We start from the raw sequence: 26,306 nt of genomic DNA, 5'->3' as shown, positions 1-26,306 counted from the left end.
TGGTGAAGGAACGCCGTTCTTGTGCTGAATTTTTAAGAACCTTTTGTTCTAGAAAACACGTTGTTGTATTTGGGGTATTCTGTGTATGACGAATCACACAAACTAAGATTACGTGGCTCAAGAACATCCAGAAAGCACTCACAATCTACCAGACATTTCTTGGAATTGAACTCGGGTTGTTAGCACCGATTAATGTTAAGGCCAACGAAGTAAGTAAGCAAGTTTTGATTTGAAAAATGTTTGCTTTTCTAATGAAGAAGTAGAGTTGTATTGTCAACGGTGCAAATACATATGCAGTATCCATGAACTGTGTGTATTTTTAAAGGTTGTAAATGAAACATTTAGTTGTATAAGAATTTTATTTCAATATTAAATCATATATTTATTTAAATTTATATTATTATTGTTAGACAATCTAATGGACAATGCCCTTTAATCACACCAACTATTCGTTAAATAACTGATCATTCAGTCACCAACTTTCTTAGTTATTTCTTATACTTAACACTATATTTTATTAGTTGAGATTCTTAAGTGCTTGACGAATATCATCAAAACTTAATTTTCACCTTACATCAGTGTTGGACAACCTTTAATTATTTGCGGCACACCTTGGTGGTAAGCCTTGACCGAAATCACATACGGCATATGATTCATGGCATTTCCAAATATGTTTGGCGGTACAATAATGTACCGTGACACATAGGTTGCCCACTCATGTCTTCACACTGATGAATTTTCATTAAAACTATTAAATTTATCGTATGTATCAAAAACGCGTTCCTGTCGAAACTTCTTTCATTCTACAAGGTCAATTCTATATCTTAAATATTAATTCTAGACGCAAAATTGCAAAATTTTTATTTTGAATTCCACCTAAAATAACTTTTGCCTGTCGTATTTTTAGGATTTTGTGAATTATCAGTTGAATTTGACTTTGTAACATGCATTGTACTTTTTGCGATGTGACCTCTTTCCTTTCGTGTTGATGTTGCTCCATAGCTTGCAAAGCCATCCTCATATTGATTTAAAGATTTTGTACTGCTCATTTTTTTTTCTGAAATATTTAAATGAATTTTTGAGTTTTTTTATGCCAATATAGAAAGTTAAATTTAAAAATCTACCTTGATAGTTGCTTAAACGCTTCTCTTTTGCTTGATAATTGTATACAAATTGATGATCTTTGGTAAAAATCCAGTTTTTTGTGCTGTCTCTCAATTTTCTTATTTTTAAAATTTTTCTCTCTTTTCTCCTGAGCGGATTACTTATTCTTTGGTAGGAATTTCCACGTGATCTCTCTTCACTTTTTTTTTGTTGCCTTTTGCAAGATTTCTTTTTTAATTTAAATAAAGGATGGTGGCCCGCGTGACAAATGGTACCGTTTGGGAGTCACATGGCGTTATTTATTGTTTCCTTTTTGTTGCTGTGATGATCTTTAACCATAGGTTAGTGACTAACAGATGAACTTTCATAGACATGTAGCCTTTTATAAATTAGGAGAAAATGTTTGAAGCTCGTCAGTCCTCGTGCTTTTTATTCTTTCGATATATCGATTGAAAGATCCCGAACAGTATGACTTGTTCACTAAGGTACCGGTCCGTAACAGCAAGTCGCTGTTTTAACAACAAAACATAAAGTTGCCTTGATGGAACCTTGACTTTCATTTTTTTGGCGAAAAATGCAGATTGACCAAGGTTTGTTGCTGTTTGTATCATTTTGCGCGAGGTTAGTATTAGAACTGACTATTAATAATACTGTCCTTGATATTGAACTGACACTATCCACAATCCTGAAATCCCCAAGAAGTTAGACATAAATAAAATTATCAAAGCTTTTAAAACAAGAAAAATTAATGTTTTTATCAAGTTTTTATTACAATATTCTGTTATATAAAAGAACTTCATTTGATGAACAATTGAAAATTATCTATTCTGATCGCATTATTTGAGTCTTAACCTTCTCAACTTGACATTCTCGTTGAAGTTGTGGTGGAAGCTTTGTGTATATCTTTGCTGGGAGATTTTCTGAAAAATAATTTGATAAATAGCTATGAATTTATGATTATTTTAATCAGAATTAGTAGCTTGAGCTGTTCTGCATTATCATAATCAATTAATCAAGATTATTAGGCTTTATATCCCGATCGATACAAATGGTGCTTTTAGGGCTCCACTAAAACTCTTTTATTAACACTAAATGGAAGTTGTCTATTTTTGGAAACCACTGAGAAGCCACATAGAGGCTACCAACTTAAACCAACTTCCATTTAATGTTAGCTAAGCTTTAAAATCTCATTTAGGAAGGTGTACCCTTCTTCACCTGTATCGCTCGGGTATGTAACTCCTATTTTATCAAAATATACGATCAATTTCACTCAAGTGAATCATCCACAATTTTGTGTAAAACTCTTCAGTTTCAAATCAATTCCAAATAGAATCTGCTTCGATGAGACATCCAAAAAGCCTTACTCACCATTGCACCTGTAAATCAAGTTACTCCAAATGATCATTTCTTGAGAAAAAACAAACATTCCTAATCGTCCACCTTTCAGTGTTGAATCATAAATATTGCCAGAATCGACAACAAGTTTCTTGCCATTGAAAATTCTCATGTTAATAAGACCGATCTTTGGACGGTGAATCAGATGCCAACGATATGCTGTATGTTCCTTCCATCCAACATTTTTAGGATCTTTCCATAGAAGTTTAACTTCATTTGCAGTTGTTCCTGTGTGCCATAAGCTATTTCTCAAAGTTTTACCAGGACCGTGTTTTGAATCAATTAATTTAATTTGAATACCAGGTTCAGCATATGCTGTAAATGGATCTTTATGCCAATATTCCTGAGCATTTCGTTTCCACATGACAGCATAGAATCGATGATTACTTTGGTACGAGAATATAAATCCAATATAGTCATCATCATTGTTTGTGTCCACAAATAATGTTCCTTCAAAATCAACACCGCTGAATGAGTCATATCCAATAGCAAGTCCTGGATCTGAATTCATTGTTTGAACCATTTCAGCTCCTTTATTGTAAATAACCCATTTTGGATCAATCTGTGATTCACCAACTGGATCTAATGGAACTTGTTGGAAGGATCTAAAATCAGTTGTGTAAATCTTGCTGTTGTGTGGACAGTTATCAAGATGATCCTCAACTCCATCACCATCTGAGTCATTTTCACATGTATCACCGATTCCATCCATGTCGGTGTCTTGTTGGTCTGGATTCTGAAAGGGTAGGAGGTATTAAAGTTGAAGGAATTAATGGTAAGTGGTTGAGAAAGCTTACAAAAATGAATCGGCAGTTGTCCGCATTGTTTTCAATTCCATCATTGTCAATGTCCTGAAATTTGATAGTAAGTTACTGATTATTGATTGGACAAGCTTAAGGACACTTACAGAATCACAAGCATCACCAAACCCATCACCATCAGTGTCTGATTGATCAGCATTCTGGACGTCAGGGCAATTGTCCTTGTTGTCCTGTATTCCATCGTTGTCACGATCTTTATTGTTGTCACAAGCATCTCCAATTAAGTCACTAAAATAAATTGAAAGAATAATTAGTTGATGACAGCGAATCAGGGATACTCACGCATCAGAATCCTTTTGATCCATGTTTGGTGTGACTGGACAATTATCGCAGACATCACCAACTTTATCCATATCCGAATCTCTTTGATCTCTATTTGCAATTTTTGGACAATTGTCATTTTCATTTAAGATTCCATCATTGTCAATGTCCTGGAATTATAAATCTATTCCTCATTCTAAACTAATAATATGAACTCAATACATACCGGATCACAAGAATCCCCTAATCCATCACTATCCACATCTACAACAAAAGTCAAGTTACTATCCAAATCATCAATAATCTCCAAGAAACACCTACCTAACTGATCTCCATTAGCAGTTTGAGGACAGTTGTCACATCTATCACCAACCTTATCTCCATCAATGTCAGCTTGATTTGGATTGTAAACATATACGCAATTGTCATTTATGTTGTAAATTCCATCGTCATCAATATCTATAAAAAAAGTATCAAAATTTCTATTAAAATCATCCTACATCATGTAGAGTTACCATACCTAAATCACAAACATCTCCGATTCCATCATTATCAGTATCTTCCTGTCCTGAATTTGGAATAGATGGACAATTATCTTGTCTACAAAATTGACTTGAACATCCTAAATCAACATCAGGCCATCCATCAAGATCTCGATCAGTTCCACATTTTTTTCCATCGCCAGCATATCCAACTTTACATTTACATGTGTATCGTCCATTGAAATAACGACAAACAGCATTTCTATCACAAATTGTTCCATCCGGACATGCTCCTATGGGTAAGAAGCAATCAGTTGTGAAATTTGCTTTTATATATCCTTTTGGACAGAAGCATTCATATGAACCCAATGTATTACGGCAAATAGCATTGTTTCCACATCGTGCTGATCTGTCACGACATTCATCGATGTCTTCACAACGTTGTCTTTGGAATGTATGATCAGTTATTGCTTCTAAGTAAAATCCTTCGGAATAATGTCCACTAAATCCAATTGGACATGGATCACATCGGAAACCGGGTGATAAGTTCGAGCATCGGACCATTGGATCACATGGACGAATTGTTTGACATTCATCAATATCAATGCAGTTGTAGCCGTCAATAGAAGTAAAACCTGGTGGACATGGAGCACATCTATAGTATGGCATGTCGTCTGTTTGGAGGCACTGGAAGCCATCATTGCATGGATTTTTTTCACAAGGATTTATTCTCAATGTGCAGATTCTGCCATCACCGTCGTAGTTTCTTGGACATTTTCCACAAATAATTCCTGAATCTGTGTCATGACATTCGACGCCTGGGAAGCATGGATTAGCTGTTTCGCATGTCTCAAGTTCAGGTCCAACTTTACATGATACACAATTCTCAATCAATGTCTGTATGTGCTTAATTTCAGCATTTTGGTACGTAAATTCCTTCCTGAATGTCTTCACCAAGTCAATTAGTTCATCAACCTTCGACTTAACAGAGTCTGTTGACAATTCAGTTCCAAAATATTCATAAAAATAAATAAACATTACGTAAACATTAAAGTGTGACTTATTATCAGCAACGACCTTCGCATTGCTGAGTTGAATGAATTATTATTTTTTTTGTTAGAAAATAAATTCTTTTTTAATTTGTTTTTTCTCACCATTACAATTTTGTGGGTCAGCTGTTATCTCATTGCTGTCGTCATAATTTGCTTCTGATTATTTAGAAATAGAATTTAATTATTTTCTTTGGAAATGTTTATTAATTTGATTTATTAAGGTTGTTAGGGATGTTTTTGATGAGGATTTTGGGAGGTTTGAGGGAATTTTAGCATAGGAACTGATGGAGAGAAGCTGAATCGATTGAAATAGAGTTGCCATTGGTATCCGCGATTGGCAGACGGAAAACAGCAATAGAACTAGACGTCTAAAGGAGGATTTGGATCCTAATTGATCTGGACTACCAGTAAGTAAGTAACGGAAGTTTCAGTTTGAATCAAAGGATTGGGTATTGACTGGATCCACAAGGAAATTTTGAGCTATTTATCAAGAATCTTCAATATAGAATTTTATGGAACTAAGAACAACTTAAATATAAGCTTTAGTCAACTACAAAGAATCTATGACCTTCCCTAAACGAATTTTGTTACCAATTCATTGCAAAATCCACAATTATTCCGGATATCCTGCATTAAACAGTCGTTAAACCTAATATTCCTCTTATTCCAACAATTTTGCATGATTTTACAGTTCCTTACCAAAAACATACTCAATCTTACCATCAAATTCAGGCAAAACAGTCTGCAACGATCCTAATTTCGTTATTATCGCCAAAATTGACATCCAAAGTAGTAACTTCATCTTTTAAAATGAATAATAATTCACTGATAAGGTCCAAATAATTCAAGCTACATGGACCACTTAATCGGTCAACAAAATTTCGCAAACTGAGAATGATTACGGCTGAGCATTAGAATTTAATGGATGTGAACATTACTGATTATGAAATTATATTTAAATCTCAATTTTAAATGAGTAATGAGAGATTTTTGGGTTGAGTCTTCATTTTATTGCCAAAAAAATTATTACAAAGTTCGAATTTCTATAAATATGAATACTTCAGGCTCAAATAAACCTTTTCCATCATTAATCTATTTTATTTTATTCTTTTGTTGATATTTGGTATTGTGAAAGACAAAAGCCCTCCAGAAAACAATAAAATTGTAGGTAGAAGCCATGTGTATGTACAAAAGTTTTTAATTGATACACCCACAAAGTTTGATCCTGCTACGCTTCCTATTCTACCTGCCATCATTGATATAGACACAGCCATAGCTCTGCAAGTATTATAAAAGAAAATGTGTAAGTTTTAAGGCATTATTTGTCATGCTACATAATTGAGGGTTAATGTTATGTGTATCTGTTCTGTAAATTTATCTACAATATTCTATGTGGTTAACCCGAGTCTTATGAACATTTTAAAAAAGGTCTATTCATTTGTCGTATTAAGTATTCAATTCAAAGTTGATCAAATTAAGTAATTCAACTTTTAACGACTTTTCAAAATTTAAATTTCTGCATCAGTTTTTTGCTTCATTTCGTTGTTGATAAAATTTCATAAAACGCAATATTTTAATCAATTTGCTGATAGACATCAATCTGTGACAAGGTAAGCATCATAATTAACAAATTTATGCTGCTCGGCATACAATCACAACAAAATTTACAATTTACAATTTTGTTGACAACTTCTGTTTAATTAGTTTCAAACTACTAATCATCAAATTTTCCATTAATTAAACAATTTCCCTTTCAAAATCTATTAACAAAAGCATAGACATTGCTTAATTAAGCATTAAAATCAAACTTACCTCAATGTTGTTGGAAATAATTCAACTGTGGATGTGTTTACAATGCTCATATTTAATCCAGCCAATAAGAGGACTAAATAAATGTAAACGGATGCCATTGGCACTTGTATGAACATTAATAAAATACTTGATGTACCAGAAGCAGCAGCAACAATCACCATAATCAAAAGTTTTCCTGTTTTATTAATGACTACCGATATGACGAACCAGAAGACACTGTACAGCAATGTCAACATTGCAATATTCTGGAATGTGCTAAATTCTAATTTTTTAATGCACACTGGATTGTCTTCATTGATTGCTATTGAGCTATTTGTTGAAATTCTATCAAAGTAATCAAGAACACCACAAACTGTTGCAGATCCATTTGGATTATCTTCCGTCCATAATGAGACTTTATTGAGAATTTCAGGGAAGAATGTCCAGAAGCCATTGGAAACAACACAAATTCCAAACTGTAAGAAGCATGCAGTTGCTTGATTTTTCAAATGTGGACTTTTGAATAGTGGAACTGTTTGTGACCACATAAAGTAGAAAAATCCTTTAGAATTTACTTCAGTTCCTTTGAGGAACTCATCATCCTTAATTAAGGTTTTAACTTCATATTCATCTACTGATTTACCAGTATTGTATTTGAATATTTTCTGTAGAATTTGAAGAGTTCCAGCTTCGTCACCCTGAGCATATTTGAATTTTGGAGATTCAGGAACAAAGAAGATCATAACAACAGCACAAATGAAACTTGGAAGACTGCACATGAACATAAATATCCTCCATGCGTTATAATTGAGATTCAGTCCCGGAATGTACAGGTTCCAATTTTCACGATTCAAAAATGCAATTCCATTAATCGGCATAATTAAAACGAAAAGCCCATACACGACAGAAGCTGCAAACAGAGACAATATTTACATGGATAAATATAGAGTTTTATAGCTTTAAAAACATTGTAAATTCATTATAATTTATCATAATGTAAACACTCACCGATGATTAAAACACGAGAGCGGTGATGTGTTGAGTGAAATTCGCCCAGAAAAGCGTAAATAATTGTTTGCGGAGCGCATACGCTGTAAATTAATATTTACGTTCTGTTACATCCATATCAATCAAATAACCATTTATATCAGCGGGTGGTAACAGGAAGCTGTTCTCTAAATTTGCCAAATATTCCATTTTTTGGACATTGACAACAACTTTTACGTCAATTCCAACAACTTCAAAAACAAACATTGTTACCATCCCTTGTCATGCATTCTTAGACAAAGGGTCAGTTACGACTTGACCATAGCAATTATTTATAATTTACGGCCGAGAAAATTAATTAGTTTTAGATACATTTCAATTAATTCCAATTTATTTCAATCAGCACAATAAACAATCACGACATACTCACCAGAATCCGTTGAGAAATCGAAACAAAGCGAGGAACCAAAATGTTTTTGAGAATGTAGAAATCACAGTAAATACAAATGATAACATAAGTGCAGGCACAATGACTCTTTTTCGTCCTCGCGTATCAGCCATAAATCCCCAAAAATGAGATGATAAAATTATTCCAATATATCCGACCGAACCCAATAAACCTTTGTGGACATTGCTTAAATTCAGTTCACATTGAGCAATCGGTAGGATTATGTTGATACAATTTGTCTCCATCATACCACAAGCGAGTACCAAACCCGAAAGGAAGATCATGAAGTAATTAAATTTTCCATATTTTGTGCATGCAATTGCATCCTCTAAGGAATATTCTTTTATCACTTTTGACATTTTTTCCTTTCCTTTGTTGAGTATGAAAATTAAACTTTTTTTTAATTCTCACACAACTTATCACGAAAGATTCTGAACGTCTACTGATTTCTTAATTGCCAGATAGGGAAGTACTTGATATTTATACAGGCAAACATTATTCTCGCAAAAAAAGTGAGATATTAAATATTGTTAGCTTAATTTCTTGTGATGGTAGTTTTATTGATTAGAGTCAGGTCCGATGGCGTTTCACTTCTTAGTGACTAAAATTTCAGCTAGGTATAGATAGACACACTGCGTTAAATTTCATTTTTTTGTCGTCAAAATGATTAAAATCCAATGTTTGCTTCGACTTCTGAGGGACACGTCATTTTGATGTTATGCCATCAACACAGCAACACATCTGTACCTCAGCGACTATATTGTGCCCTTCAAGTAGAAAAGAGCATAAACTTTGATCAAATATGAAGCTCACAACTGGGTTTTTCGTGAACTAAGGTCATTTAGACTCGAAATTTGCGTCTATCATTGAAACCTTTACTTCCTGGCTAATGTTGTCGAAATGTTCTTAGAACCAGACATTGAAATAGTCCGGACAGCCTAACAGAGCTCAAATAATCTGGAAACACTGCCATCAAGATGTGACGTTGCACAAAAAAGCTCGACCAACGCTGTTTGATGTACAGCAGCGAAAAAGCGGCAATGGTCAAGTGGTTAGAACGTTGGACTGCTTGATGTACTATTCGATGCATCTAGTTATAGTTCGTGTACGCAAGATTCTGCTAAGAAAATTATCCAGAAACCAGTACACCGTTGTGGATGCACATACCTGGCAATGGAGACACATGGAGGCAACACAAAATCCGAATTCCAGTACATCAAACCATCGATATCACTAGACACGGTACACGGAACTTTTGATACGGAAAGCTAAAACTCTACCATTTAGGCCACTAATGCCATTCCACAGCTGCGAATTTGCTGTGCATAACCTAAAATGCGCCTTCCTACTCAAACTACTCAAAACTCGCAGCCTACTTGAAATTAAGTGACAGAAGAGAAAATATTTTCTCAGATTAAAATAGACGACACAATGACTAGTAAAAAAAATTAAGCTACACGTCTGTAAAGTGATGAAAAACTTATATTGTCTATTGAAACTTTGCAGCATATTGTAATTGAAAATAAATTTTGTTTGAGTTGTTTGAACTTGAAATATCAAAATGATATTTATATCCATTACCCATGTGGGTGATATTGAAATACATTAAGTTGTTATGCTAAAATTTTGTGGATATAAATATCACCAAAAATACAAATACAAATAAAACATTTTTGGAGATATACACAATAAAGCATCATAAAAACGTGATAAACAATAATATTTTTTTAAGAATATGAGAATATAAGGTACTTGAGCTAAATGCCGAGCTGATTATATTTGAAGAGGGTTTGATATGAGTTGGAAAATACCAATAAATGTGATGCTTTTTCTGTTCTATATCAACTGTTGTGCATTACGGTACAGTAAATTTATGGCCAACAGGAATTTTCTTCTTATTTATTGAATTCACTTGAGTGCTCAATACTGTCTGAAATTTGGCAAATTATTTCGGGTCTGATAAATTTTTGAACTGTGATTTCAACCTTTAATAGATTGATAACAGGACAGCCTGGTGATTTCCATCGGTTTCCTATTCAATGAACCTTGATCTGAGTGGCAATTATGAACAAATGTTGTGGAAAATTCTTCAAATTCATGGCATTCTATGACATTCTCTAACTGCAGCTTAATACAGCTTTTCTTTAAAAATTCATCAAGCTCCCGACTACTTTGATTAAAATGTTTAGTCAAAATACTTAAAGAATTATTCATCTCAGGTCAACATCAACCTTTTGCACACCTTCCAAACACAAAATGATAACCCAAGCATTATCAATTACGCTCCGACGCTTCTTGAAGACGTAATGGAATCCCATCATTTCAATCATACTTTTTTGTTTAAAAAAAAGGTCGAAAAACTTTTTCTTGTGTTTACATTTTAGATCATTTCAATATTAAGAACAACAAAGCTTTCCAAACTGCCGTCAGCTGGATGAAGAATTGGGTCAGACTTGCGTCATTTCATTTCGAAAAAATTCGAAATTAGTTCGAAAATATTCGAAATTGATTGCGAAAATTCAAAAAATATTTTACCGTTGACATAAATGTAAACAACGAAAAATATTTTTTAAAAATTATCAGTTTTTTTCATGAAATTCCATGAAGTTAAGACTCAAATGATCATTGATATCATTGCTCATTTGAAAGAAAACAGTTACATGCATCAGAATTTGAATAAATATTGATTTTTTGTTTGTAACGTATTTTTTGAACTTAAAAATTTTCAACGGTCATTTATTTTTTAAAAATATAGTTTTCATCCCCGTTTTTTCATTCAAATAATAACGACCAATATTTGAAATGACGCTAGTCTGAATTGGGTAATGTAGACTTGAGGTTGAGCTCTGGCATGAATTAGGAATCTTTAATTAATTATTGTTTTGGTGTAAAGTTTTTATTAAAAGGATGAAGAATTGACATTTAGAAAGTCCATTGGCATTAGAACTGATTTTTGAATAATAAGGGATGTTATTGTTGTTGCCTGGATGGCAGAATTCGATTAATCAATTGAAAGTTCAACAGCAGACCGTCTTTAATCTGGCTTGATGTCGGTCAAATAGATTCAAATCGAATCGGATTCTAAGTTAGTGATGCCGTCTTTGGGTTGAACTTTGGATTTGTACTATTCGGATTGCCTTTTGTCGCAAGAGTTATTGACTCAAATATTCGAAATTCTGACCAAAATTTCATCAATTTTCTTAGAATTTAGTAATTTTGAACTAAAAAATCCACGTATAACACTTCAAAATCAACTCTTATCTAAATTTCACAACATTTTCAGTAATTATCACTATATCATTGAAATCATTTACATATTTTTTTGAGCAGACTAATGAAATTCATGTTTACATTGTGAAATACCTTCATTTGAATTCATAATTATATCATCAAAGTGTTTTGTAATCAAAAATTGAAGAATAATTATTCAATTCTAATGACAAAATGGTCCCTTTGATCGCTCACCCCTAAATATGCCGTTATCATCATAAAACCACAACTTCCATACACAAAAACCCTTTCAAAATGAGAAAAAAAATGTTTAACGTTGTATAAACAATAAGGCAGTTATTCAGCGGTGAGTGGAAATTGCCAAAAGGTATCGATAAAATTCAGAACAAAAAGAACACTTAATCTTTATTAAAACTTTACTTCCCATCCACTGTCGAAGTTACTTCGACCGTCTTTCAAAACAATTAATTTTAATACGAAGAAAACAAGACGGGAAGAAGCCAAAAGTGACAGACAATGCAATTTAATTTAATTTTTTTTTGTTGCTCAATCAAAAGCCTACTGTGGGAAAAATGATGGAAGAGACAAAAAGGCGATAAAACATTATGAGATGCTTCCTACTCATTGAAATTCCTGTACATTTATGAGGACAGTGATAATTAAATGGTGAAGCTAATTATAGCTTCTCTTTTTTTATGTTGGCGTTTTTGTGCCATAAATAGAATTAATTTGTCATAAAGGAATTAAAGAAATTATAATTAAATTAGCGGAGGATGCTCAATAGCTTATTTCTGTAATGCATTTAATGTTATTGAGCTAATTATTTGATTGATATTTAAGCTTAAAATTAATTAGTCACAGAGTACTTATTAATTAAAAAATTCATTTAAGAACCATGAGTAAGTCTCAAGGAAAGAGGCTATTGATTGATATAGAAATGTACTTAAGATTGGTAACTACGCAAGCAATGATAAGCAATAAAGGTAGCTTCGATTACCATTCTAAAAAGAACTAGAATCACAACTTATCTGTGCGGCTAATAAAGTAAATAAGAAATGCATCGGAACGATCAAGGGACTCCAAATCCTCTGGATCTTCTCAAGGGTACAGCAACCAGGTCACCGCTCAGTATTGTTCATGCATAGATGAATTTGATAGAACGAAATTAAAGATAATGTTGCTTAATGGCATTGCAATACACCAAAAATCCAAAAACAATTCAAACAGACAGGCTTCAGCCATTTGTGGAAGGGTCAATTTTTCTTTTAAATAATTATCTTGAAGTAATTTTTACCTCCTACATATCAATTTTCACCTGCAAAAGGTCTATGCTCTTCAAGAAATCTTTGATCTTGAAAGGTTTTTAATAATGTCATTTACATTATGAGCAACGTAAAATTCTAAGAAGATGAGTGAGTAAGAATGAAAAGGCTTCATATTTTGTATCATGATTTTCATGTCAAAAGAACGTCCAAAGTTTACTTGAATTTTGTTGGCGATGCAAAATGAATTTTGACTCAGTTAAAGAGCTTTCATTAGCACCAAATAGATGTCGTTTCCGTATTTACTAGAATTGTAAGAAGCACAGTATACACAGAAACGAGGTGTAAGGTGTCTTAAATGCTCCATAGTGCAAGTCACTCGAGACAGTTGCTTGTATTTCTTATGGATAATACTAAAAATAGTTTTTTAATACAAAAGTAAGCTTTGGCAATAACAAGGAATAAGATATGCTTTTATTTTTAAATGGAATCTTGTTGGTTTTCTTAGAGCACAACAGTTTTGTTATGAGAAAGCAGAATTGTTACACGAGAATGGTAACATATTAAAAGGAATCTACTGTTTAATATTAGACCTGGATATCTTGTCACACAATCGAGCGGCATAATGCGACGAACCGTTTTCTCCCCATAAGAAAGAGTGGAAGTTAGCCATCACAGCGCTGTCAGGACAACATCGCGTCCTACAGTAACAACCTTGATGCAGCAGTGCCCTAACAAACACTTAATGCAGTATCAACTCTGGAAGAATAGAACGAAGTAAACAGTTTTGAATTTCTTATCAGCTTCAACAATCTCAATACGAAAACTATCAAGAAAGTTATGTAATACCATTAAAATAACTTTTAAGTTTCTCATTTCAGCTATTGGCATTAAAGAAAAGTTTCAAAGAGTTTAGCATTTGTTGTCTGTACACATTACAATTACTGCATCGTATCGCATATTTATTAACAACCACACAATATTATAATCTTATCTTAATACCAAGTTTTGAGAGTCAGCCGACTATACTCTTCTATTCAATTGACGTCATTATCCGCATGGAGTATAAAATTAGTAGTTTTAATGTCTAAATGGGATGCTTTTATAAATATGTTGATTAGATAAGTAAACAAGTGAGCATGTAAAGCAGCGGAAACTCCTTAATAGCATATATAGATGCAGCCACCCCGTTGAAGCACCTTCATAACTTTAACAGACATCCGCCACATAAAAGAATATTTATTTCAATGATTCACAGCATGTTTTGTTCTTTTTCCAAGTTTTTCATTCAATTGAGTGCTGGTGTGGGAAGCATTGCAATATGTACATAGAAGGTTTTTCTTTTCTTCTTCTTAACGTTGTTCAATGATCCTTATAAATGTGAATGAGAATAAATTACGGTTGCTTTCAACTTGTCTGTCTGTTTATGACTTCTCTATGGAATTGGAAGTTTTTGCTGTTGTAAATCAATAATTTTTATATTTGAAGTAGTTTTCTGTAAGTTTTCAATATGTATCTGTAAGTTCAAATGCTTCTATCCACACAAACTATAACAATTTAATTAATTGATTGCTCTGGATCTTTAATTTACTAAATTTAATGAAAGTAAACAAAATCAAAACTGAGAACCCTACAACAGACGTCTGTAACGTTTTAAAAACCTTACATGGACTTTAAAATTTGAATGTCTAAAAACCGTTAATTAAATTCGTCACATTCTACATCCATTTTCATACTTGTTGTCTCTTTATGCTCAACATAATGCTGTAAAACATCTGCAGTCCAATGAAGGATCTCATACAATCGCATTTTAGGTATGTTTATATTGTATTATGTCTTAAGAAAAAAGAGCAATGGAGATGAATATAAAACTGGTACATGTTTGCGTAGTCTACATTACCTAGATGTCTTAATACTATGAGAAATTGAGGGATTATACTTTTAAATTGTCGTACATACAAGAAAATGTCTTTTTATCAATTATGCTTTATCCATGGAACAATGGCGTTAAGGAAGAAAATGTTCATTGTATTCTGTGGATAAAAAAAGTATTGGATTAAAAGGATAGAATGGAGATAATGGACAATTTTCTAGGAATGGGCAGTAAGAGAAATGATCTTTGTTGTTGACTAGATTCCAACCACATTAAAAAAATGCAAGTCTAATGAATTCTAAATGTTCCAATTCTACTGGATTCTAAAAATTCAAAATCTAACGGATTCAAAAAATTCAAATTTTAACTGATTTTAAATTGCAAACGGTTTCAAACTAACCTAAAAGGCCAAAAGTTTGCGAAAATTCCATCTAAATTAGAACTTCTTCTTGAAACTGATACAAAAATAAGTCAAAAACAATACTGTCCGCCCCCAGATCATACAGCCTACATCTTACATCCAAGTAAAGTGTTGTATTTCTTTGAAGAAAATTGGATCATCAATTAAGTTATCTTAGGCGTTGGATATTTATACTTCATTCTAATATATCGAGAGGAAAAACTTAATAGTCATGTATGAAGCATAAAACAATATTTCCCTTTTTCCAACAACGAAATATGATATATTCGCCCAATATATTCATTCATATAAATTTGAACATCATGTTTTAGGTTTAAGTATTCATTTGCCCCATATGAGATTAAATTGTCAGCTGTACTGTGTCGGCATGTACAAGAAAAAGTTGTAATTCCCATTGGATTGTTTTTTTCTTTATCAAAAGACGTCAAGATTGTAGGACGTTGAATGAATTCACAGTGTTTCTGTCACATGTGTAGGCGTAGGTTAAGGAAAGTTATGGATGCTTTTTATGAAAATCCATCAAATGCTTTTTTCTCGAAAATTTTCAAAAAAATTCATTTCATATCCAAACAATATCGATACATCTTCATAAAAATGTTGATGCCTTTACACCCACAAGGCAAGTTTCATGTTTCCTTCATCCTTAACATAACAAAACGTACCTTTTGAAATTGAATTACTTTTAATATCATTCCAGAAAAATAATATCCCAAGCCGTGATTTCATAAAAGGAGCAAATCTCATGAAAAGTCTTATGCCGCACCTTTTATGACCCTTAACATCCCTTATTATTAACTTTCCTTTTTATGCCATTTCAAATAAATCTTTTATTTATGTAAAATATAATTGAGGTGAGCAAGAAATGAATTTCTTCTCAGAAATGATGTTGATTACCTTTGAGACGGGAAATCCAACATTTACGTAATCTCTAAATAATTTAATTAGGAGCCATTAATAAAGCTGTGCGAAAATATTTGTCATTGAATATCATTTTGATGAGATAGAATAAACATTTAATTTCATAATGTCTGGTAATACCTGATTTTTCTATTAATTTATATCAAATTGAAATTTAGAGAAAATTTAACGGATTTTGAATATTTGAAAATTTAATTGATAGTAATTTTTGGCGGGAAAAGTGTGTAAACATTCAAATTTTAATCATTTTCTAATAAATTTTAATTAATTAGAGTTAATTAAGTAAATTAAGAAGTTCGAACCTATGTATTAGCAAATTTAACAATTCAAACCACAGAACAAACTTCAAGTAAATCTAATGTAAGTATAATGAGTAATTTTCCAATAACAAATTCATCTCCAATTCCGCAATAAATTTTCTTTATATTTATTACAGACACCCACTGGCACTAGCTCTTCAAGCTCACCATTCATTTTGTTTTCAATTTTTTCATTTTCCTCTATCATGTTGTGAAAAAAATTAATTTTCACTATTTTCTCACTGTTTGACACATTTTTCATCCTCATTTCAGCACAAAGGCGAGATTAAAGTTTTCTTTCTTTGTTTTAAAGTTTATTTATGTTGATTTCCTCAAAACAGAATTAATATTTTACTGTTTATGTTCTCATGAATACAGCAAAAGCTGCTTTCATTTTGTTTTATTGCTCTTTTATGGTTTTAAGCCACACTTAAGCTATTATTCTTGAGTTTAATTAAATTATTCATTATCTTTCGCACTTGAAATTCTTTTGAATATTATAATAAAAAGTTAAAGAAGCACTTGAGAATGAGTTTCAAAGTCGAGGCTCATTAACACGATAAAAGTAAGAGAAATGATTGTTGGTAAATGGCAAATAAGGAAGAAAGTACCTCTCATTGTCAAGGATGGATATCAAGACTAATTAGAGTAAACCACGAAGCCTTATTAATGTTTCTATAGAAATACATCTTTAGTTCTTTTCAAGTGAATAATAATATGTAGGATGAAGGAAATGGTGCAAAAGCATCTTGAAAGAATGGAAGGAAGTATTTTTTATTTTTTGACGTATTTCATAATTTATTAAGGTTTTTGTACGTGTAACTGAGGAATACAGGATTATAGAAATACAGAACCTGTTGCATATTTCGAACAGAATCATGAAAAATTCACGAGGAAGCTTCTTAAAGCATTTTCCCTATGCTTATATTTCCTCAACATGTGACAGTGAATTTTCCAATGAGAGCGGAATGGAAATTCCTCTCTCACTGGATGGTATGAAGTTATGTAAATGATAAGCGAAGGAAAGTTGAATGAAATTCACAATCATCGTCGCAAACTCGTTCGAATCAGACGCAAATAAAAGTTTTCATTCTTGGCTGTCTGATTTGTTGATTAAAGACACAGAAAAAATATTCAAAAAAGGAACAAAAAGTGAAAAAAGGAACTGAAAATTTTTTTCTTATTTTTTCGACAATTTTTAATTTAATTTTTGTCAAATAAAGTGAAATTAAAAAAAGTGAAAGGAACGATGAAATATTTTGTAGTTCTGTCATTTTTCTGTCTCATTCTTGTGACTGTCAAAGCCAATCCATATATGGATAGTGATTTAATGCTAGGTGGTAAGTTGTATGTTATTATTAACTCAATTGTTGGTCAATTTACTGAATGAGAAATAACTCAAGCTGACATAACGTGACTATAATGTGAGAAGACGACGGCATTTTCCGACCATATGGAAAGTTCACAGAAGTGAATTTTTTTTTCATCCATCGAGGTGTTTCCTTACCCAACGGCATTCATTCTCTTTTGTATGAATAATTTACTGTCGATTTTTTAAGACTTTCTTTTTTACACCTACGTAGTTTAATGTCTCAATTCTGTGCATATGAAGGAACTGAGCATCGCAAGTGCTTTTTTATGAATTCAAATTAAGCAAATCCTTTCAATTACCATAAATTCGTGAGGAGCATAACCAAAAAATGTGCTTGAAAGGAAGAAGAAATTTCAAGTTTTTAATGCAAACTCAAAAAGGAATTTGAAAAGCAGCACAAGATTCTATTTGTATATCCAACAAAAAATAAATTGTTGAGTGACAATAAAAATATTTTTTAATGCAAACAAATCAGCATAAAAAGTTTGTGTTGGAATGAATGCGATGCAAAACAAATAGAAGGAAGTAAGGAATGCTATGAATGTCACTTAATTTGGCAAGCGGAAGGAATGGAATTTACTGACTGTAACATGTTAAACTATATTCTGGATAAGAAGGAGGAAAGGCTTAAGACCTGTTGCTTCTGCATAATTGTGTGTCTGTGGATTTGGAAATTGAATAATTCTTTTGAACATTTACGGACTGTGAAAAGCTATTAAAAATTCAGCATCGCCTTGAGAATTCTTTCCATTTCATTTGCAATGGAAATTTTGTGAATGGAACTTTTTTTGTTCATGCATAATCCTAATTCATGTCTTATTTTTCGCTTCTGTTTCTTTTTTCTGAATTTATTTTGTGTATCTTTGGAAGTTTCTTCTTTCGTTCCTTTACACAGAATCAATAGAATATACAAATATGATGATGATTCTCGAATTTTGATGTCTTTTGAGAATTTCAAAATTGTTTCGTCATTTCCATCCTTTTTATCTGTCTAATTTTATTTTACAATCCTTTTACATGAACAATTTCACTTCCAAATGCACATTTTAAATGTCAAATGATACAAATTGAAAAGCAAATGCGATTTGCTTCCATACTTGACTAAATTTCAATGTTCTTGTGCTTATTTGCTCATTTAAAATTGTGAATTCATTGAAATGAAGAAGAAAATTTCATTAACAAGCAATTTTTTAATATAAAAGCTGAGATTCTTCCTTACATGATGAAGAAATGTGTCAAAAGTCGTCAATTTGATAAAGGCAGGGATTGATTGATGATGGAAAAAATATTTTGGACATTATGGATGGGCAATCTGCGTCTCATTTCCACACATTCACAAGCACAGATTAAGAGCGATGAGGAAGAAAAATTAATATCGATGGTCTATTATTACTGGTGGATATCCGCAAAGAAATGTCATTTGAGATTCAATTTGTGAAGCATTTGGGAATTCAATTCTATTTTTAGCAGCAATTCATATCAAATTTCATTCTAATAAGATTTTTTTGTGGATCGAATTTCTATTTAGAGAAGCTAATAAAGCACAGCACATAAATTTTGGGAGCCCCAACGTTTCACATTAAAATTTATTGCATGGACGATCATTAATCTGTAAATTTATCACTCAATCTGTGTATTGAGTTTATTAAAGTTCATTATATCGGTGACTCTTGAAATTTAATACAATAAGGACAATTTTAAGCCACAAGTTTCATCCACAATTTACTTCCTTCAATTATTATCTCATGTACAAGCAATTGAGTAGCATATGTGGGATACATAAATTTAAAGACACTTGGTCTGCACATCCAAAGGTGTTATTCATGACTTATGAAAGTTTATCCTGCACTTAATTGCTGTGACTCTCATGTGCTGCAATAAAAGTTGAATGTAAAGTTCTTTGCATCACAAGTATTTCCCAAATGTTGTAAAACATCCGAATGTCTCATAAATATCATTTCCTAACTATGCTGATAGAAGCACTTGTAACTGTGGCAGAAAAATATCATCAAAATGGAATTAAACATGAATTGCGATGGATGAATTGAGAATCTCATCAGAATAGGACAAGCAAAAAAGGGTTTTTGAAGAGGAAGTTCTGTCAATAAACTTTCCATTTACTCATAAAGTGTTGATGCTTTTTTGATGCCTTAAATTGACACAAAATGAAAAGGAAAAGTTTTTCTTTTTCCAGCACAGAAATTTGATTCCATCGTCGAGCTTGTATTGTTGTTGAAATCTGACGCAACTCCTTTGTCGTGCTTCAAAGGAAACTTCCTGACTGACTTCCATTTGAAGGAATAACTTTGGAATCGATATTTAATAGAATAAAAATCAATTTAAAGTTTCATGCTTACTTGGACTGCATTGAATTTCACTTACAGGATACGTAGTGCTTCTTATTTCCACTTCTATTGTTAAATTGTTGAATTGAAATTGAAATGAACTGGAAAAGATGTTGCAATATATTCTTGTAGACCGACTGACTGACTGGCTTTTCCTTAGTCTTTTATAGGAGGAATCAAATTAGATTCCATGCAAATATTTGTTTGAGGAATTACTTTTGCATTACAAACATTCAATATTGATGATCTAAAAGCAATTGAATATTGACATAAACTATCACAAGTTATGCTATGGTCTGACAGTTTCCATTTTGCGTACGTCTGCAATATTTGCAATAAAAATTGTGGAACGGAAATTGATATCTGTTGAATGTGCTTTTCTGAGCAGGACTTGTCACACAAATATGAGGCTTCATCAAATTTACATTCCAACTCATATTTTGGTGCTTTAAAGGCTTCAGAAGCACTGAAAATAGAATAGCCTTGAATCTAACAAACTACATTAAATTGAAGGCATTCAAAATCCATCACATGACATTGAATTTGAAGAATTTTTGTGTATCCAGCTATTCCATCCCACATCCAGCAACCACAAATAACCAGTTCGTAATTCGATTGACTTAACTCGATCAAAATAAAATTCCATACATGAAGAACAACAGCTTCATGTTTGCATGATTGTGAACCACCACAAATATGCGGAGATGCAAAATAGGAAGACACTCTGTAGCTTTGCATGCAAATCACTGTCAAATGTGAATAAAAATTGATTACAGCAAGGATCATCATTCTTGTCAGGTTCAACTGCAATCAATTTTTATTGACATCATGGTTCATGTCCTTTGGATTATATTTAATTCTTGTACACGATGCTTCCACCAGAGATTTAATTCTTGCCTGCGACGTCACAAACAATTTTAAATGAAGACTAAACGGAAAAGTGGTGGATGTAAACAAACTTTTTAACATGATGTAAACTTGTATCCAATCAATCTTATAATTAGACTTTTATGCGGTTTAGGATGTGGTACATTTGTGGTTTAGACTAGAATCAATCGTTGTGAATTAAGCTGTACAGCATCAAGTCATGCAGCAACAATTGCTTCCAAATTCAGATGGGAAATAAAAATGAGAAAAATTTCAATAAAAATCCGATTTGTATGATTAATTCAGTCAAATGATTCCTCAAGCCTCATAGACAATATCACTTGAAAATCTCATTAATTTCATTTAACAATTTCAATCTCATTTATTTAATTAATTACGAAACAAAAATAAATTCAAATCAAATTTTGTCATCAGCATGTTCAAATTTATCGCCGATCAGATTCTGTGGTTTAATTGTTAATTGATTGGAAGCGGCCAGTCGGCGACACAGACAATGTAAAAATGTCATATCCAATGTATCGATTAAAATTGGACATGAGGATGTCCACAAATAAGCAATCACATACAATATAATGTCGATTCCACAAACACTTTACCACTTGACTTGATATTGCTATGACTATGAAGCTGTAAAATGCCAGCACATGAAAATTGTGAATACAGTAGCGGACAAAAAGATAGGGACACCATAAAAAATTTTAACTTTTGATGATTTTTGTTACTTTTATCAACTAATCTTGACTAAATTTAGTGTTGGTTTATGTAGTTAAGCGTATTTGATGATTTTATGTCCAAAAAACCATAATTATTGGAACTTAACATAATTAATTTTTCACTTAATTTTTTAAGGCTACGACAAAATGATAGGGACAATGAATTAAAAATTATTTTCTCGGTTCTCTTTTCAAGTAGAAGCTTAACTATTTTTGGATATGAATCTATACTAGTTTAAGAGTATTTTAAGGTATGGATAGTAAACATTCATTACTTCCTCCAAGAAAAATTTGGCTTTGAAAGTTTGTAGGTTAAAATAGGGTTTATTCCTTGAAAACTCATAATAGGTTCACTTATCCTATAATCTAATAATTGATAATAATAGTGCATGAAAAGACCTTTCAAATGATATATAACATTAAATACTTTATTTAAAGATAGGTTGATATTAAATAAGAAATTCAAGATTTCCCTATCAATTTTTCAGGTATGGCACTACTTATCAGCTGCTGGTTCCTTCCTCTCTAATGGAACTAAGTTCATTGCACCTAATTTGTATTCTACAAGTCATTGCAAACATTTTGATATATAATTTGTATTTTTCAAATAGCTAGTAGGAAAGCTATAGGTCTAGAAACTTTGGCCGATGAATAAAATGAACATTTTGTATAGAAAACTAGAGGTTTGAAGCAAGTTTTAAGATTGTCACAAATGGATCTGAATATTTCCCGATGGAAATTGATTAATGCTATATAAATTATATATCAAAATGTTTGCAATGACTTGTAGAATACAAATTAGGTGCAATGAACTTAGTTCCATTAGAGAGGAAGGAACCAGCAGCTGATAAGTAGTGCCATACCTGAAAAATTGATAGGGAAATCTTGAATTTCTTATTTAATATCAACCTATCTTTAAATAAAGTATTTAATGTTATATATCATTTGAAAGGTCTTTTCATGCACTATTATTATCAATTATTAGATTATAGGATAAGTGAACCTATTATGAGTTTTCAAGGAATAAACCCTATTTTAACCTACAAACTTTCAAAGCCAAATTTTTCTTGGAGGAAGTAATGAATGTTTACTATCCATACCTTAAAATACTCTTAAACTAGTATAGATTCATATCCAAAAATAGTTAAGCTTCTACTTGAAAAGAGAACCGAGAAAATAATTTTTAATTCATTGTCCCTATCATTTTGTCGTAGCCTTAAAAAATTAAGTGAAAAATTAATTATGTTAAGTTCCAATAATTATGGTTTTTTGGACATAAAATCATCAAATACGCTTAACTACATAAACCAACACTAAATTTAGTCAAGATTAGTTGATAAAAGTAACAAAAATCATCAAAAGTTAAAATTTTTTATGGTGTCCCTATCTTTTTGTCCGCTACTGTAACTTCATGGTTGATTGAGTATTTAATGACGTCTGAAACCGAAACTTCATTCATTCAGGATATTTTAAGGAATTGCGCATCAACCACATTGTATTTACCTCCAACACACAGTTGTGTCATCAGTGTCATAAAGTAGGACTTTGAAGACGAAAGGAAATAGCTTCGAGTCTTGTTAAACGCTTTCAGTGTCATAAACTTTTATGTTAACTTGTTGTGTCTCTCATCACATATTCATGATGACTACCTGTTGAGAAAGATGACAAGAATGCCTCAAGAGTAATAAGCATAAGATCTTATCTTAAGCAGTCATTTAGTCGATTGACCAAACAATTTAATCCTCATTTCCTTCATTGTCATAGCTGAAGGCAGCTTGTAATGCTGTTGTGCGTAATGCCTTCATGCTTAATAAAATTTGTGTCTCAATTCTAATTTCCATTTAGATGACGAACTTGGTTATCCAGAAGGAGACAACTATCTTGATGAATTAATGGCTCCAGCAGAGAAGTAAGTCCATTTCAGTATAAACTATTGATGTCGTAGAGATAGAAAAGAGAAATTTATGAGAAAAATGTTTTATATGTGTGGGAAAAAGTAGATGAAAATTGTGGAAATTTTTCTCAAAAAATTATTTTCTAATTTTTATTAGACGCTCTTCCTCCATGATTTATGTTTTTAGGCGAGCATGCATCAGACGTTCGGGAAATTGTGATCATCGGCCGAACGGATGCTGTGCAAATTCTTCATGCCGTTGTAATCTCTGGGGATCTAATTGCCGATGTCAGCGAATGGGATTGTTCCAGAAATGGGGAAAATAAATCGCGGAAGCGACGACGACGATAATAAACAATTTTGATGACTTTTATTTCTTGTTTTGTAAATTTGTTTTATGATTTATGTTCATAATCCTTGTTGGATGCAACTTTTTAGTTTAATGACTACACAAACTTGCAATTTCTATTTTTAACAATGCAAATATGCAACAATTTTCAGTTCCAGTCATCAAAATTTTATCATTTAAACACGAATGACGCAGTTTCTTATGATTTTCAACATCAAACATCCAAAAATGTGAAATAAATTTATAATTTTAAGTATTTTTTAATTAAAAACTGAAGTTGGAAAGTGATTAATGGATTTTTGACCTTCTTGCGCTCAATATTAACAATGGACTAACGAGAGGCAGCTAAAATTATAAAATTAAGTATGAAAAGGGTTTTCATATTCTGTAAAAATATAAAATTAATGAAATTTTCTACTTATTTTGTGTTCTCAACGGAACTCCGACTTGAATTTGTTAAAATAAATTATTATTTTTATTAGTTTTTTAAGTATGAAGAAGAGCTCATCTGTATTCATAAGATGTTCACGTGCTAAACTTTCATTGCCACAAAATATTCCCAGCCACAATTTTCTGACAATGAAAGTCGGCGCATCTTTCGAATGTGTGAAGGCGAAATTATATCCATAAAAATAGAAATCCAGCTTTTTGCCTTTACACATGAAACCTTAATAAGATTTGCTTTTGTCATCCAAACATGATGAATTAAATTAAATTTATGCAAGTAAAAATAAAGCACGGAAGTGTTTGATTCCTCACCTTTAATGCTCCATGAGTCATTTTCCATTAACTTTCATTAATGAAATTTCCTTTCATTGCTTATGCTTTTGTCATTATTACAACAGCCTCTGTGAACTTTTTATAGACATCAAATGCAGGCGAGCTTCTACTTCTCTTTCATATTTTTTGTTGCTTCGAGCACTTCCTCTCTCATTATTGTTACTCTTATCACTTCTTTTGTTTCATTCGCACATTTCGCGGACACAATTTACGTTGATTTATGAGATCATGTCTCAGTTATGTGACAGTCATTTCTATTTTTAGAGATTTTTTGTTATCTAAATAAGCAAAAAAAATGAGAAAAATGTTCTTTCGACTGCATGTAAAGTTATAATTATAATCTCTTATCTAACTACACTAATACTGAATTTACTGACTATTGTATTGTAAAAAATAATCAGAAATATTCTACATGGAAAGGTGTCGTTAATATCCAACATAACAAAAACAAACAAATTGTAATGTCATCAACATTGAAGATGATGAAATTCAAAGACGAAAAATCTAAAATATCACATGAAATTCTATGTATTGTATTTAAATAAATCTAATGGATAGAAAAAATTCTTCTTGATATGGCTTCAAAAAAATACAATAAAATGTCTTCTCAATTTAGTATTTTAATGGAAAATGTTATGAAAAATTGAGAAGACTTGATTATAAAGCAACAGAAAAAAATCTCTTATTACATGTTTACACACGTATAATATGTAAAGATTGAAGATGATTAAAATTCAATGGGATTAATAATTGCAAAAAAACAGAACTTTATCAATGTCTATGGTAAATGAATTATAAATACTTATAATAAAAGATATATATTGAAATTAAAAATTATTAAAACTGAAGAAGAGCAAAACAAAAATAAAAACCAAAATGTTTTTTCTAAATAAAATTTTAAAAAATTAAATAAAATGAAAAAAAAACTTCATTCAAATTTTCTGAAAATTTTGTTACAGCAAACAGCATCTTGGGTAGCAATTGACCTTTTTGTTTGTTTTCACAAAATATTTACACGCAAATAAAACAGAACACAAGCTTTGCAACACGTGTAAGATGAACAGTCAATTCGTAAAGTGGTAAGAAGTAAAAATGACCCAAAAATAACCATATAAACTTATTTGGAGATGGAAACTTCTGAGAAACATAAAATTCTCAATTCAAATAACAATTGTTTTTGTTTAGCTTATTTTTTCTTAGATAAAATTGGTTTTTGTAATGTAATAAAAAGTTTAAACAGCGATAAAATTAGAAATTGCTTTGAGAATTGGCTTGGATTTTGGTTTGTTGAACCTTTGCCACTGAAAAGATTTGGTTTCATTTACAATTTAACAATAAGATTGCTTTGATTCCAAATGATTTGCAAAAAACTTTTCGAAGTGAGAAAAACTAAGGGGAAATCAACTTTGTGAAAAGTTTTTAGTTGACTAACCTTTGAAATTTCAAATTGAATTGACGAAAAACGTTAAATTTTGGAATAAGCGCTCAAAATATGAATCTAAACCTTCATACCAAAATAATCATAACCTCCAATTTGGACGCTATTTCAAGTCATTTCAACCGTAACAACATATTGTGTACAACTTTTACAGCAACAATGATAATTTAAGGGATTGAAAT

The 26,306-nt window shown here is 31.6% G+C and overlaps 3 protein-coding genes and 2 long non-coding RNA genes across 5 annotated transcripts; 2 read left to right on the top strand and 3 right to left on the bottom strand.

Annotated features, from left to right (window-relative positions):
• Window positions 1-356: 356 nt before the first annotated feature.
• Window positions 357-1,782, bottom strand: LOC139098366 (uncharacterized). The gene is made up of 2 exons (XR_011545174.1): window positions 1,125-1,782; window positions 357-1,057 (listed from the first exon to the last, which is right to left on the bottom strand). It is a non-coding gene; the product is annotated as an uncharacterized lncRNA (long non-coding RNA).
• Window positions 1,783-1,849: 67 nt separating this feature from the next.
• LOC139098363 (cartilage oligomeric matrix protein-like) lies at window positions 1,850-6,008 on the bottom strand. The gene is made up of 10 exons (XM_070650540.1): window positions 5,836-6,008; window positions 5,218-5,271; window positions 4,102-5,055; window positions 3,903-4,040; window positions 3,808-3,845; window positions 3,603-3,751; window positions 3,407-3,548; window positions 3,297-3,350; window positions 2,473-3,235; window positions 1,850-2,024 (listed from the first exon to the last, which is right to left on the bottom strand). The coding sequence occupies exons 1-10, from the start codon at window positions 5,915-5,917 to the stop codon at window positions 1,927-1,929; spliced, it is 2,472 nt and encodes an 823-aa protein (XP_070506641.1). The 5' UTR covers window positions 5,918-6,008; the 3' UTR covers window positions 1,850-1,926.
• A 94-nt stretch (window positions 6,009-6,102) lies between these two features.
• Window positions 6,103-8,791, bottom strand: LOC139098364 (synaptic vesicle glycoprotein 2C-like). Its single transcript, XM_070650541.1, has 4 exons — window positions 8,324-8,791; window positions 7,915-7,997; window positions 6,928-7,816; window positions 6,103-6,393 (listed from the first exon to the last, which is right to left on the bottom strand). Exons 1-4 carry the CDS (start codon window positions 8,698-8,700, stop codon window positions 6,213-6,215), a joined length of 1,530 nt encoding a protein of 509 aa, XP_070506642.1. The 5' UTR covers window positions 8,701-8,791; the 3' UTR covers window positions 6,103-6,212.
• On the top strand, window positions 6,793-8,880 carry LOC139098367 (uncharacterized). Its single transcript, XR_011545175.1, has 2 exons — window positions 6,793-7,518; window positions 7,578-8,880. It is a non-coding gene; the product is annotated as an uncharacterized lncRNA (long non-coding RNA).
• An 8,499-nt stretch (window positions 8,881-17,379) lies between these two features.
• Window positions 17,380-25,540, top strand: LOC139098354 (toxin Tbo-IT2-like). The gene is made up of 3 exons (XM_070650528.1): window positions 17,380-17,685; window positions 23,509-23,572; window positions 23,745-25,540. Exons 1-3 carry the CDS (start codon window positions 17,595-17,597, stop codon window positions 23,881-23,883), a joined length of 294 nt encoding a protein of 97 aa, XP_070506629.1. The 5' UTR covers window positions 17,380-17,594; the 3' UTR covers window positions 23,884-25,540.
• The last annotated feature ends 766 nt before the right edge of the window (window positions 25,541-26,306 follow it).

The sequence above is a fragment of the Chironomus tepperi genome, unplaced genomic scaffold, assembly GCF_022539635.2.
Source record: "Chironomus tepperi strain 1889 unplaced genomic scaffold, CSIRO-AGI_Ctep_v1 contig_445, whole genome shotgun sequence".
Taxonomy (NCBI): Eukaryota; Metazoa; Arthropoda; class Insecta; order Diptera; family Chironomidae; genus Chironomus; species Chironomus tepperi.
Note: the sequence above shows the minus strand (reverse complement) of the source record. Positions and strands in the feature narration are given on the sequence as shown.